Raw genomic sequence first — 14,865 nt, 5'->3', positions numbered from 1 at the left:
CTTGTCTGGTCCCTTCCCCTCAGTTTTGCTGCTGTCCGTCATAATCCTTCCTATGCCCAGCGCACAGAGACATCCATACTTGTACTTGCCACACCAGAGGGTATAGAGTTGGGGTGGGGAGTAAAGCTTTTCTTCTCTGCTTGCCCCACTCTCCCAGATGTTGTCTATGCTCTGTCTACACTGGTCTCACATTCTTCTCTCTTTCCAGTGTCCATCGGCGGACATGGCCTGGGTGAGTATGCATCCATACTTTCTGGGTGAGGGTTTGGACCACAAGGGATCAGGGGAAGGGATGGGGATCTAGCCCCAAGTCTCCATGTACTTCTCTGGCTGTCATGTGTATAACATCATGAAGGAGGTTGGATTGAAGGATCTCAAAGGGCCTTTCCAGGATGAAAACCATATGATCCTGTGACAACTGGGTACTTTGTCCTATGACTGAGCTGGGACTTGAGGATACCTCACATCTTTCCTGATGGTCATCACTCTTCTTGATGATTTCCCTCCCTCCTGAAAAGGCCCCGATCACAGCTCCTTCCTTTGCTCTCATCAAATGCCCTGTCCTGTTCTTCCCATGTGGCCACACAGCCCCTGACTACATCTTATCACCCCCACAGGTGCGTGTCTGGGTCCCCGCATCCAGATTGGGGAGGAGACAGTCATCACAGTGGACGCCAAGGCGGCAGGAAAGGGCAAGGTGACGTGCACGGTGTCAACTCCAGATGGAGCAGAGCTGGATGTGGATGTTGTGGAAAACCACGATGGCACCTTCGACATCTACTACACTGCCCCTGAGCCGGGCAAGTATGTCATCACCATCCGGTTTGGAGGAGAGCACATCCCTAATAGCCCCTTCCACGTGTTGGTAAGTACCTGAGGGCAGATGGGCTGAGGAAGGGAGACCAAGGGTGGGGTCTGTGAATTAGGCCCTGTTAGAGGCATATATGACATATAATATATATATATATATATATATGTATATATATGTGTATATATGTATATATATTATATGTAGCATATAATGCATAATATATACCACATAATGCAATTATATTACAGATTGTATTTTATTACATATAACATCTATAATGTGTGATGTTTAATATATGATCATTTAATACATGATACATACTGTTGTATGATGAAACTGTTTTAAAATACTTTCTTATACTTCAGATTGTGTGTGTGTGGGTGTGTGTGGGGGTCCCATTCAGAACAGATACAGTCTCATATACTTAGTAGGCCTTTGTTAGATTCATTTTTGATTTCAGCACTATTCCTATTCTCAGGTGAGAACTATACTTTCATGTAGGCATAGGGACAGAGCAGTAATCATTCCCCTGCATCCTCTTTGAGAAATTAACCATTCCAATAAAGTTGTCAGCTTTCATCTAGTGGGCTGAGATACACCCTGCCTCTCCCTTCTCAGTGTGGGCAGGACAATGGTGACTCATGGTCTGAATTCCCAGACCTTTGTGTATGGGCACTTGAGCTCATCAACATTACAAAGGCTCGGTCAGTCTTGTTAGCCTGTTCTCATGTCAGCTTTTGAGATTATATTGACTAATGTTGTTTTTCATTCTACCAAAATAATGCATATTGGCCTGTATTGGACCATTTATTAAGACTTCTTTGTGGACTAAGCACGTGCTATCACCCTGTGTTGATCCTCTCTAACTCCATGTTATTCCCTATCTTGCTTCCTCAGGCGTGTGACCCCATTCCCCATGTGGAGGAGCCATGTGATACCCTACAGCTGCGCCAGCCCTTCCCTACACACCAGCCCAGTAGCTACCCCACCCACTGGGTACCTGCCTTAGCAGAGGGGTCTCTATCTTCCCTTTCCACTCCCTTCTTTCTTACTCTCAGCCTTCAGGATCATGTTAGGTTAAAAGCCTCTCTTCAGAGTTAGGGTCCTTCCCCAAAAAAGGGTCTGCTCAGGTTATGCAAATGAAGGGCCCAGCTCTGGGAGGGTGCACTGACATGGGGGGGTCTGAGCCAGAAGCCTTAAGTCAGGGAAGGGGAAGCCTTTCTCAGCGTCACAAGCACAGTCTCTCATCCTTTTTTCCTCCACCTTTTCTCTTGCAGCTCCTGCCTTCTCTTCTGCTGTTGAGCTACCTCCTGCCATTAACTTTACTTTTCTTTCCCCCTTTTTTCCATCTGACTTTTTTTTGGGGTATGGAGTGGGACTTCCACTTTCCTTGACCTGCTGTTACTAATCATACCTTTCTTCTTCCCTTCTCCTTCTCCAAGGCCACGGATGAGCCAGTGGTTCCAGCAGAACCCATGGAATCCATGTTGAGACCTTTCAATTTGGTTATCCCATTCACAGTCCAGAAGGGGGAGATCACAGGTACTCCAGGATCATAGTAGCAAAAAAGTTCAGAATTAGATTATTTAGAGATTACCTTAGTCCAACTTCCTCACTTTATAGAGGCAACATGCCTAGTTAGTGGCAGAGTTAAAATAACAACCCAGGTCTTCTTATTACTGTATGAGTTGCTTTCTTCTTCATATACTACAATTGCTTTCTGAGCTAAAGCAGGCCCCCTGGCCTGGTGGGAAAAAATGGTCAAGTCTTCTTCCCTACCCAAGGAAGAGGCTAGCCCTCCTAGATAGGATAAAAGTAGACAGAGGCTGAGATAGCCTTCTCCTAAATGCTGGGATGGGAAAAGATTTTGGAAAATATATGGGACAGGGTGGAGAGATAGAGATCAAGTAGTTTGTGAGGTCAAAGGGGCAGATGCTGTACTCCTATTGACACTGACTATGCACTGACATACCAGGTGAGGTACGGATGCCTTCTGGGAAGACTGCAAGACCCAATATCACAGATAATAAGGATGGCACCATCACAGTGAGGTATGCGCCCAGCGAGAAGGGACTTCATGAGATGGGGATCAAATACGATGGCAACCACATTCCTGGTAAGTTGATTGGAGAGAAATGCTAAGATCTAGATGACTAGACAATCAGATAATCAATTGAGGGACTATCAAATACAGTTACAATTGATTTAGCACAGTTTGGGGAATAGTGAGATTGAGAACAAGGAGCCATTTGGAAAGGGAAGTGGGGGAAGTCCTGGAGTTGGAAGATGAGGTTGGGGTGAGTTTATTTAGAGGCAAAAGAGGCTATAGGCAACTTCAAATATATGGGCATCAGGGCAGCTAGGTAGAGTCAGGAGGACCTGGTTCAAATCCAGCTTCCAACTTACTAGATTTGTGGCCAAGTCACTTAACCCTGATTGCCTCAAATAAATAAATATATAGGTGTCAGAAATTTGAGAAGTTGGAAGGATTGATGGACGGAGTTAGAGTAGCTCCAGAATTCATTGACTTAAGCCTGTGGTCTCTTCTCCTTCCCTCAGGAAGCCCCCTGCAGTTCTATGTTGATGCCATCAACAGCCGCCATGTGAGTGCCTATGGGCCAGGCTTGAGTCATGGCATGGTCAATAAACCAGCCACTTTCACAATTGTCACCAAGGATGCTGGCGAAGGTAAGAGGATGGAGGAGATGAAATTTGGGGGTGGGTTGGGTTGTGAGACGGTGTGCAACCTGAATCTCTAACACCAGTTCTTCCCATACTTGCCTAGGAGGCCTGTCTCTTGCTGTGGAAGGCCCATCTAAGGCAGAGATCACCTGTAAGGACAACAAAGATGGCACCTGCACGGTATCCTATCTCCCTACTGCTCCTGGGGACTATAGCATCATAGTCCGTTTTGATGACAAACACATCCCAGGGAGTCCCTTCACTGCCAAAATCACAGGTACCATCTGTTCTTCTGTCCCCTAAATGAATAACCATTCAGTAGTGCTCACTAAAAGTCCGCCCACTAAGACTATCCACTATCCTTGCTATGGACGAGCATGTGAAAGACATGGGCTTAGGTTACTGACCTTAGAGATCTTATGGCCCCTCTTGGGGAGATACAACATGCACACATGTGGAATGGCCAAGGAACATTGAAAAAAGGCAACCAATCTTGGAAAGAAAGCTGCTTCTTCAGGAAACTCCAGAACAGAAAAACCTAAGGGACATCCTCTTGAAGCTTGGAAAAAAGATAGCTTTAGGGTGAATGAAAGTAGGTGGTAAATTTCCCGGAGATTCCATTTGGGCGTCTCCCTTCTCTGCTCTCCTCTCACTACCACCACCCTAGGTCAAGCCCTTGTTTCCCCTTTCTCTCAGATCATTGTAATAGTCCTAATTAATCTCCTTATCTCCTGGCTCTCCCTAACTTAATACATCCTCCATGCAGTTGTTAAAATAATCTTCCTACTGTGTAAATGTAGTTATGACACTTTCCTGGTCAGGGAAGAACATTTCATGACTCCCTTTTGTCAATAAGATAAAGCATAAACTTCATTCATTCAAAACTCAATAAGTTCTGACTGAAATTGATTTTCCCATATTCTCTCACATATTTTTGCTCCTGATACAAGATTATAACTTGGGTTTCCTCAATATAGAAACTCTAGGTGGTGAATTGAAACTGTAACAGTGCATAACAATTTCATAATAATGTTACATTAATTATGTTACATTATATTCTACTACTACAACATTCCATAACAAAACTCCACTGTAATAGTAATCAACCATTTGACTAATTAATACTGACAGACTACATATATTTTAGAACATTGTTTCTTTGAACGAATAGATTTTATGATATTGTTTCATCTGATAATCTTTGTTAAAAGGGACTAGAGAAGTTATGTTATCCAACTTCTCCCTCACTATAGGAAATGCCTCTATAACATTCCCATCTGGTAATTCACTTTATCTTGGACACTTCCATTGATAGGGAGCTTACAAAGTAGCTTATTCCATTGGCATGTTGTTAAATCAATAAAAAGTTCTTTTATATTGCGCTCCAAACCTTTCACCTATTTTGGCCCTTGGTCCCCCAAAAAGTCTACTATCAATCCTACATAAAAGGCATTTTAAATGATTGAAGATAGCCTTAAATCACCTCTTCTATCAGTTAAATATACACAGTTCAACCATTCACAATGTGACATTGCTCTTAGGAACCATCATTAGCTAGATCACTTTCCTGTACATGCTCCCTAGTTTATCAATGTCTTTCTTAAAGCATGATACCTTGAATGAAAGAGCTTCAATAAGGGAATGGGAAATAAAATTTTAACTCGCTGATCTCAACAATATGAGTCTAAGATCCAGGGGTGAAGAACACAACTGTCCATTCTGCTTTTCCTATTTCCTCCCTTTCTTTCCCTCCCTCCTTTCCTTGCTTCCTTCCTTCTCCTATAATAGCCTAGTTCATGTGTTCTCATAAATCCCCAGAAGGGTGGCCGCTCAGCCTGCCAGTAGCCTTCCTCTAGGCTTCTTCATTTGGAAAATCCCAACAGTCCTAAGGCAGTTTTAAACAATCCAAGCTTAGAAATATCCTTATGCTACATTCAGGCTGATTATCTGTTATCCCTCAGGATCACTATGTGACTGGCCCACTTCTTTTCCAGACTTATAGCACTTTGATTAGATTTTTTATGCTCTTTCTGGTGCAGTTACCATTGTTATTATGCTAGTCTCATTCAAGTCCACATGAAAATTTATGAATGGTAATGCCCCAATTAAGAGGAGGCAGAAATTGATCAATCTATAAGCATCTATTAAGTCCCCATTGTTTGCCCTATACCATGTCATTCTATGTGCTGGGTACTAAAGATACAAAGACAAAACATACCAGACCCTGACCTTGGGTAGCTTATATTCTTTCATGTTTAGGGTCACATCCCTAATATCCACTTATAGATGTCATGGAATAGAGGCTTTGCCACAATTTACTCATCTATCCCCCCTCAGAGGCAGAACTTTGAGTGAACTTGATCCAACAAGAGATTTTGCTCCTTTGTGTCATAGAACAACCTGAGTTCATAAGTACCTTGCACATAGTAGTTGCTTGATATGTGTGTGATATACGTTGAGACGAATTTAATAAGATGCAGAGTGATCAAGTGATCAAGATCAGATGAGAGTTAATTGAGGAAGACTTCTTGAAGCAAGTGGGTTCTGAGAATTGATTTTGGAAGCTAAAGATCTGAGTTTGGAAGGGAGGAAGGAAGATGTGGCCAGAATCTCAGTTCTTACTCTCTGTGCCCAGGTGATGACTCGATGCGGACTTCACAGTTGAATGTGGGCACATCTACAGATGTGTCACTGAAGATCACAGAGAGTGACCTGAGTCTGCTGACTGCCAGCATCCGGGCTCCCTCGGGCAATGAGGAGCCCTGTCTGCTCAAGAGGCTGCCTAACCGGCACATTGGTGAGCTGGTCCCAGGAGGCAGCCTAGAGAACCTTCACTTTTCTCTTCCTGGGCTTGGGAACATATTTCAGGGCTCCCTATCCTTCCATGTCAGGGACTTGGAGTGGGTGGGAAGGGATGCCAAGCAATGCCAAGGGGTATGGTCCCTGATGCCCAGGCCTCTGTGCCCATTACAGGTATCTCATTTACACCCAAAGAAGTGGGCGAGCATGTAGTGAGTGTTCGGAAGAGTGGGAAGCATGTCACCAATAGTCCCTTCAAGATTCTTGTGGGGCCTTCAGAAATTGGTGACGCTAGCAAGGTTCGAGTCTGGGGCAAAGGTCTGTCAGAAGGCCACACCTTCCAGGTGGCAGAATTCATTGTGGACACAAGAAATGCAGGTATGTATCTCTTTGGTACCAATATCTCTTCTCTAGAACCTCTGAGCTTCAGTGTATCACATTCTTCCAAGTGACTTTCCATGTCCCAGTTCAGTACTAATCTAAATCCTTAATACATAAGCTTTTATCTTCATGTCACTTATTAGATAGGTAGCCTTTGGCAGGCCACATAAGCTGAGTTTCAGTTTCCTCATCTGAAAAATGGGAATATTATTTGTATTTGTACTATTATAGAATTTATCCTGTATTATTGAATTGACATGAGCAAAATGTTTAATAAGCCTTAAAAAAAAAATCTATAGAAATGTGTGGAGGTATCATTCCTGGCCACACACAACTTCTCAAGGAGATTTGGAATTTATCTTCTTGGAGTCCTTTGAGGGAGAAATTAATGTATTCTATGCATGAGTCTTAGGCTTGAAGTGGAAAGACGTCCTTTCTAGGAATTTAACATTGTCCTTAACCCCTGTCCAGGCCCAATAATCACTACTCAGTCAATTAGAAAATACTTCTAGGACATAATCATGCGCCAAGATTTGCTCCCTCCTCCCCACACCCCGGCAGGCCTAGTGCTGAAGCCCTTGAGAAAGAGGAAAGTGGTGGGATTGCCACTGAGGCCACTGTGGCACTCGCTTTCCCACAGGGTATGGTGGTTTGGGGCTGAGCATTGAGGGCCCCAGCAAGGTGGACATCAACTGTGAGGACATGGAGGATGGTACTTGCAAAGTGACCTATTGTCCCACTGAGCCTGGCAACTACACCATCAACATCAAATTTGCTGACAAACATGTGCCTGGTAAGCTGAGAGGCTGGGGGTTGCCAGAGTGGGAGGTGCTCCTAGGAGCCTGGGAGAAGCTGAAGGAGAGCACTCTGAGGAGCAGGAGGGGAGGGACTCACAAGAGGCCTGAGTGCTCCCTCCTTTTTCTTTAGGGAGCCCATTCACTGTGAAGGTGACTGGTGAGGGGCGGATGAAAGAGAGCATTACGCGGCGCAGGCAAGCAGCTTCCATTGCCTCTGTGGGGAGCACCTGTGACCTCAACCTGAAGATCCCAGGTTAGGGTCTGAGGCGGGAGTGGAAGGGAATTGGGGAGGGGCAATTCTTGTTTGTTCTTTTATTGATGCTTTCCCTCATCCTCTCCTTCATTCCCTTTCTTCCTCTCTGGATTCCACTCCCTGCTCATCTTTTCCCCTTCTCTCACTCAGGAAACTGGTTCCAGATGGTCTCTGCCCAAGAGCGCCTGACCAGAACATTCACAAGGAGTAGTCATACATACACACGGACAGAGAGGACAGAGATCAGCAAAACGCGGGGTGGGGAAACCAAGCGAGAGGTCAGGGTGGAGGAGTCCACTCAAGTAGGGGGAGACCCCTTCCCTGCTGTCTTTGGAGATTTCCTGGGTCGTGAGCGCCTCGGCTCTTTTGGCAGTATTAGCAGACAACAGGAAGGTAAGTGGAGGTGGACACGAGGGGGTACCTCCCATCTAATACTGGGCAATATAAGTGGTTAGTGCAGTGCAGAAGGGACCATGGCTGAAATCAGGAACACCAGAGTGTAGATCTTGGTGACCCTCAATGAGTCATTTAACCTTTCTAAAGACAGTAACAGTGCTTACCTTCCAGAGTTGCATAAGGATCGACAGGGCTAATATATAATAAATACTGTATAATAAATGCTGGCTCTTATGTGGAAAATCGGGCCGATTTTTGCCTACATCCCCTTTTGTGGGGGATCTGAGTGGGTGTAGCTGGCCGACTCCTGGCTTCATCCTGTGACCGTCCCCTAGAATTCACCATAGCCAGAATTGGTCCTGGATCTGGCAGGTCACTAAAGATGTTGTATCTGAGCCCCTTGGGCTGGGTTGGCAAGGGCAAGATTAGAGTCTGTTTGGTAGTTTGGTATTAGGTCATTTCTGATCCCCTGGTGTTCATTTTGGCATCTTTGCACAAACTTCTCTTGCCCTCAAACTTTTGTTCTGGAGTGCCCATCCCTTATCCCCTCCTCCCTTGCACTTAGCAAGAGCCAGGCAGTCACTAGACCCTGGCCCGGTGTTCTCTCTCAGATCCAACATTGCTGTGAGGCTGTTTTAGGCTGTTCTGTGAGCTTGGACTAGGTCAGAGAAAAGAGCTTTGCAGAGCATGAGCTCTTTGGCTCTAGGGATGGTTTCATTCTTTGCATCTATATCCCCAGCATCTTATCCAAGCCTGCCATATGTATGGTAGATGGGTAACAAACACTTGTCATATGATGAACCACTGTATCTTCCCACACGTCCCTGTTTTGTCTCCCAGGTGAGGCGGGCTCTCAGGACATGACAGCCCAGGTGACTAGCCCCTCAGGGAAGACTGAAGAAGCAGAGATCCTGGAAGGAGAGAACAGTGCCTACAGCGTGCGTTTTGTGCCCAAAGAGATGGGGCCTCACACTGTCACTGTCAAGTATCGGGGCCAGCATGTTCCTGGCAGCCCCTTCCAGTTCACTGTGGGGCCCCTTGGTGAAGGTGGTGCCCACAAGGTGCGAGCTGGGGGCACAGGACTTGAGCGTGGTGTTGCTGGAGTGCCAGGTAAATGAAGCCAGGATGAGAAGGGATGGGGAGCTAGTTAAGGCAGGGTCAGGGATGAATGATGAAGACTTCAGGTATGTGAGTGCTGGGCTTGGGACAACAAAACTGGCAGATCTCTGGCTAGTTGACCCAGACTAGGTTAGGGACAGGGCAGAATTGGAGGTTTAGACTTTGGGGACTGGCACCAAACCCATTCTCTCCTTCTCTGCCCCTCAGCTGAATTCAGCATCTGGACCCGGGAAGCAGGGGCTGGAGGCCTATCTATTGCTGTGGAGGGGCCCAGCAAAGCTGAGATCGCCTTTGAAGACCGCAAGGATGGTTCCTGTGGTGTCTCCTATGTTGTCCAGGAACCAGGTAGCTAGCTGGGGAAAAGCCAGAGGGATCCTGTGGGGAGGATCTCTGGACAACTGGGCCCCTCTCACATCTTGACCCCTGCTGAATAATCTGGGATAATTACTTCTCTTCAGTTTTTTTCTCATTCTGAATTATCAGAGGCCCCGCATGGTACAGTAGAGAGCTGGCCTCTGAACCCAGAAGACCTGAGTTTAAGCCTTGCCTCTCGCATTTACCACATGAATGACCCTGAGCATCTCATTGAACTCCTCAGTGCCCTGGTGACTCTGAGAATGTAAGATGCAGAGAAGCTGCCAACCTGCATGCTATAGGGAGTTTCCTTACCTGGGAATCCCTAAATCAGTGAAATCTCAGCTCTAGTCTCTATTCCTATGAATTTAACAATCACCATTAAACAAAAACATTTCAATATACAAAGGAGAACAAGAAAGAGGATTACATCAGAAACCATGAACTTTTATCATATACAATTTGATTTAAGCATATATTAAATTTAACAAGGTAGTAACAGATAATTATAACTCTTATCTAGGGTAAAGCTTCTTAAAACTGGTCATAACCCCATATGGGGTCACATAACTGAATGTGGAGGTTGTGAAATGATGATTATCAGCAAATGTTTCATTTGCATACCTATTTTACATGTTTACAAAGCCAGGGTCATGTAAAAATTTCTTGGGCGGAAAGGGGTTACAAGTGGAAAAAGTTTAAGAAGCCCTGCTCTGGAGTATTGTTCCCTCTGTTCTTCCCTGTAACCTTAAGCCTCCTCCTCTTTCCTTTCTCCCTTCCCCCAAGATCTTTCTCTCCTTGGGATTCCCATTGGGATAGGAATTGCACTAGAGGACCTCGGAGGCTCCTTCTGACTAACAGAGCTTGTGATCCTTGCTCCATGTCTTTGGACAACAACTTGTTCACCTTAAATACATTGCCCTTGGGGATGTGGCATGGTCCTAGTGGTCTGCTATGGGAGGTAAAATAGGCTGGCCTTCATCTGGGGACCAGTATTGAGACAGGCTTTGTTCTTCCAGGTGACTATGAGGTCTCCATCAAGTTCAATGATGAGCACATACCTGACAGCCCCTTCGTGGTACCTGTGGCCTCCCTCTCTGATGATGCTCGACGCCTCACTGTTACTAGCCTCCAGGTATGAATGCTCTCCAGATTGTGGGGTGGGATACTTTGGATTCTCTGAAAGGAAAAGGGAGCTTCACTTAGAAACAGATGTATCTAGTGTCTCCAAATTTCTATCCATGTGGTACAGAAATGTATGAAGTGTATAAAAGGCTGCAACTTTTGGCCACATTTACTGAGGCCTCACTATGGACTCACCACTGGCTTAGAAACAACTATTGACATTTGAAGTGTCAGTTGTTTTTAATCATTTTTAATAGAATCTTAAAACAGAGCATTTTGAATTTAACTTAACTTTTCCAGGAGACTTGGGTCTTTATGATAGTGAATGTCACTTTTTGGACTGCTTAATACATGAGTAATGCTAACAGAGGTCTTTCTGGGCTGCCTTTCTCCTAAATGGGCCTAGATTGACGTCATGGCTGGGGCTTGCTGCTGCTCCTTTTTTACAATGGTTCATGCCCTTTTTCAGTATCAGTTATTAAGCTGTCATTTTGTGTTTTTATAAGCTGTCACTTTGTGTTTCTGAGCCTCATTATGCCTACATACCCCAACTCTAATTTTCAATTCCTAATCTGCTGGGGTAGAGTACTCAAGGAAGGGCAAGATTCTTAAATGTAGGTTGTCATCTTTTTTTTTTCTCTGTTATTCTAAACTTGACAAATGAACTCAGGTTTTCTAACTTCATGTCCAGTGCTCTTTCTATCACACCAATGCTTTATAAATATATTTCTTGCCAACATGAGCTTTTGAAGGCAGAAAGGCAACATGGTAGAGTGTTTTTATCATTAAAATAATCTTTATTATTTTTCTCATTTAACAAGTATTTTTTCCTCTCCACAACCCCTCCCCAACTGAAAAAAAAAAAAACCCAAAGCCTTTGCACAGTAATAATAATGCACAGTTGAGCAAAAAAGACAAAAATATGACATAGGACTAAAAGTACTGAACTTGAGGAGAAGACATGGATCTAAGTTTCCTGACATTATAATTTTGGCTAAGTCATATAACCTCTTTGAGCCTCAGTTTCCTCATCTGTAAAATGGGGGTAAGAATACCTGTACTACTAACCTCAATAAGCTGTGAGTAAAGAGGTTTATTAGTCTCAAATTACTATATAAATGTGGGAGTACCACTGAAGATGATGGTAGGCACCCAATTATATGATGGACTGATTACTACCATCATTCTAAAACCCTTCTTGAGTATCCAGTGTACATAACATAGCTTCTAGAAGGATAGCTCCCCATTAAATCTGGGTTCTTTTGGAACTCTGTGTTGCAGGAATAGTGTCATAGAGAAGGCACTAGAGCCTGGGTAGCTAAAGGAAATGGGAGCGGGTGCATCCCAGGGATTGTTTTGGGTTGGGACCTTGACCAGGCTCTGGAAAATCCTGGGAGCCAGAGGTTCAGTGAATGTTGAGATGTAGGGGTTTTTTGGCTTATTTTCCTTATTGGCTTATTTTTTATGTGGCTTCATTACAGGAGACTGGGCTGAAGGTGAACCAACCAGCTTCCTTTGCAGTACAACTGAATGGTGCCCGTGGTGTGATTGATGCCAGGGTGCATACCCCCTCAGGAGCTGTAGAGGAGTGCTACGTCTCTGAGCTAGACAGTGGTGAGGACCTTGTTCTCTAGCCAGTCCTGTTACCTCATGCCCCAAGTCCCCAGGCCCTGTCCATGCAAATTCAGAGTTGATCTTACTACAGATTGTTCTTGAGATATAAATCTTAGGGGACTTTCAGCTAGGTTTCACAACCCTAGGAGATTCTAACTAGCTCTCTGGGCAGCCGGCAGGAGGAGGACTCATCTGTTGAACTCTTCTTCTTATAGACAAGCACACCATCCGCTTCATCCCCCATGAGAATGGTGTCCATTCTATCGATGTCAAGTTCAATGGATCTCACATCCCTGGGAGCCCCTTCAAGATTCGAGTTGGAGAGCAAAGCCAAGCTGGAGACCCAGGGCTGGTTTCAGCCTATGGTCCTGGGCTTGAGGGAGGAACTACTGGTAAGCACTGGACTTTGGGTTGGGGCTAGTCAGCTGAGCACTTGAAGGGAAGCAACAGAGCTAGAAATGATGAAGAAGTCAAGGAGAACTGAGAACTCCTTCCCTATATAGCTACTCTTTCCTTCCACAGGTGTATCCTCTGAATTCATTGTGAACACCTTGAATGCGGGCTCAGGGGCCTTATCTGTCACAATTGATGGCCCCTCTAAAGTGCAGCTGGACTGTCGGGAATGCCCAGAAGGCCATGTGGTCACCTACACCCCTATGGCCCCAGGCAACTACCTCATTGCTATCAAGTATGGTGGCCCCCAGCACATTGTGGGCAGCCCCTTCAAGGCTAAGGTTACAGGTGAGAGATTTTTTTCACCCTAGAATCCTAATCATCCTGCTAGTCCAGGATGGTTCTAGGGAGGTATTCTCTGGATTAATATTATTCCCCCTCCCAACTGTAATAGAATTACACCAATTTTGGCAGATGTATCTGTCTGCATTTAATCTGTTAACTTTCAGCTTGCAAGTGTACCTTACTTTATAGAGCAAAGATATTCTTGAATAGTAGCTTGTAAATCATTGATGTTTACTTGTTTGACCAGCATTTTCTGAGTTACTTTAGAGAATCACGGGAAGATAAGGTCACGAATTTAGATCTAGAAGGGATCTCTGAGGTCTTCTAATCAAATCCCCTCATATCAGAGACAAAGGAACAGAGACCAGCAGAGTTCGTGAAGCCTGAATTCAAGCTCTGCTTATTGGATTCCCAACTTCAGACTGTTTTCATAGTCCTATTTCTTCCTACCCACTGGTCTTCACGTAGTAGTGCCTTAGCTTACCTTGCAGTTTGCCTTTCTCATCTTTTTCTCCCAAGTGTGGAGATGCATAAGCAAAAGATTATGTCCAATAAGCAGAGCTGGTAGTTCCAGAGAACATTTGAGTACATCGTTGAATGCAAGAGTCTTTTCTGTAAGGTAATGCTGTCTTGAGTGTTGAGGAAGACATGAAGTGGATTTTATTTATATAGCTCTGTTCAAAGCTACAATATGCAAATGTATAGAAAATAAGATAAAATTTTGCTGCAGCCAAAAGTCCTGCACTACGGAAACTGGAGTGTAATTCTTCCTGGGTCAGATGGTGTGGATAGCATGGTACAAAAGCATCTCCATTACTAGAGACATAATCTTAAGTACTTACCATAAGGAAGTGGGTCAGTTAGTTGTAGGTCTGGAGGAGAATAGAGTATTTTCTACTATACCTTTCTTTACTAGTAAAATGAGGGAATTAGACCTATTGGTCTATTATTATTAGTCCCTATTGGGACTTCAGAAAACTTAAGCATAAAGTGTGCCTCCTGCCCTTCTGTGGTGGACCATAAATGCAAACATGGTCAGTTTGTTCATTTTGAGAGAGTTCTATTGGGAGGATGGATGAGAATCACTGGGAAGTGATAGTAACAGTTTAAAAAAGCATTCAATAAAGCATTCTTAATGAAATTAATAGTTATAGGTTTTTTTTTTTTAAAAATCAAACATTTAAAGGAAGAGATTGGATGAGAGGGGAACTAAGGTCCTTTTCAACTCCAAATCCTGTGAATGCTCTCCAGCTTGTGCCTACGGCTGGGAACTTTCAAAGGAGAGGCAAGTTTTACTAGGAGCACTAGCCTAGTGCCTATTGGTTCTGTGACTTATTGGCCTCTGGGGGAGAAAGCTCTTTTGCCCTTCTGTGCCGCCTTCTCCTAAGGGTGCAAAGTCCATCTCCTACTCATGGTTTCTTTCTCAATCTCATCTTCAGGGCCCCGGCTGTCAGGAGGCCACAGCCTTCATGAGACTTCCACAGTGCTGGTGGAGACAGTGACCAAGTCATCCTCCAGCCGTGGCTCCAGCTACAGCTCCATCCCCAAGTTCTCCTCCGATGCCAGTAAGGTGGTGACCAGGGGTCCTGGGCTGACCAAGGCTTTCATAGGCCAGAAGAACTCCTTCACAGTGGATTGTAGCAAAGCAGGTAAGGTTGAAAAGGAAGATCTGGGGGCTATGTGAGATGCTGGGAGAACAGGATCAGTGAAGAAAAGAGGGGTCAGAAGGGATTAGGGATTACAGAGCTGCATAAGAAATGGAGAATCAGTGTTCTTTGGTGTAAAGTCCTTCCTTT

At 44.6% G+C, this 14,865-nt stretch overlaps 1 protein-coding gene across 2 annotated transcripts in view; it reads left to right on the top strand.

The window, feature by feature from the left end:
* Window positions 1-14,865, top strand: part of FLNC (filamin C) — a 41,983-nt gene that overhangs the window by 26,061 nt on the left and 1,057 nt on the right. Inside the window, exons 29-47 of one of the 2 annotated variants that reach the window (XM_074267978.1) lie at window positions 209-232; window positions 618-865; window positions 1,709-1,807; window positions 2,254-2,353; window positions 2,787-2,927; window positions 3,371-3,499; window positions 3,597-3,770; window positions 6,129-6,290; window positions 6,467-6,670; window positions 7,314-7,466; window positions 7,601-7,723; window positions 7,874-8,116; window positions 8,960-9,229; window positions 9,446-9,583; window positions 10,612-10,727; window positions 12,199-12,331; window positions 12,547-12,723; window positions 12,854-13,072; window positions 14,509-14,718. In XM_074267978.1, the coding sequence (XP_074124079.1) occupies window positions 209-232; window positions 618-865; window positions 1,709-1,807; window positions 2,254-2,353; window positions 2,787-2,927; window positions 3,371-3,499; window positions 3,597-3,770; window positions 6,129-6,290; window positions 6,467-6,670; window positions 7,314-7,466; window positions 7,601-7,723; window positions 7,874-8,116; window positions 8,960-9,229; window positions 9,446-9,583; window positions 10,612-10,727; window positions 12,199-12,331; window positions 12,547-12,723; window positions 12,854-13,072; window positions 14,509-14,718 (3,063 nt within the window). The remainder of the gene's footprint in view (window positions 1-208; window positions 233-617; window positions 866-1,708; window positions 1,808-2,253; window positions 2,354-2,786; window positions 2,928-3,370; window positions 3,500-3,596; window positions 3,771-6,128; window positions 6,291-6,466; window positions 6,671-7,313; window positions 7,467-7,600; window positions 7,724-7,873; window positions 8,117-8,959; window positions 9,230-9,445; window positions 9,584-10,611; window positions 10,728-12,198; window positions 12,332-12,546; window positions 12,724-12,853; window positions 13,073-14,508; window positions 14,719-14,865) is intronic. The other variant, XM_074267979.1, reaches the window with a different exon arrangement.

Source organism: Sminthopsis crassicaudata, chromosome 5 (assembly GCF_048593235.1).
Source record: "Sminthopsis crassicaudata isolate SCR6 chromosome 5, ASM4859323v1, whole genome shotgun sequence".
In the NCBI taxonomy this organism is placed as follows: Eukaryota; Metazoa; Chordata; class Mammalia; order Dasyuromorphia; family Dasyuridae; genus Sminthopsis; species Sminthopsis crassicaudata.
The sequence above is the reverse complement of the archived record's forward strand: the minus strand, read 5'-3'. Positions and strand labels throughout refer to the sequence as shown.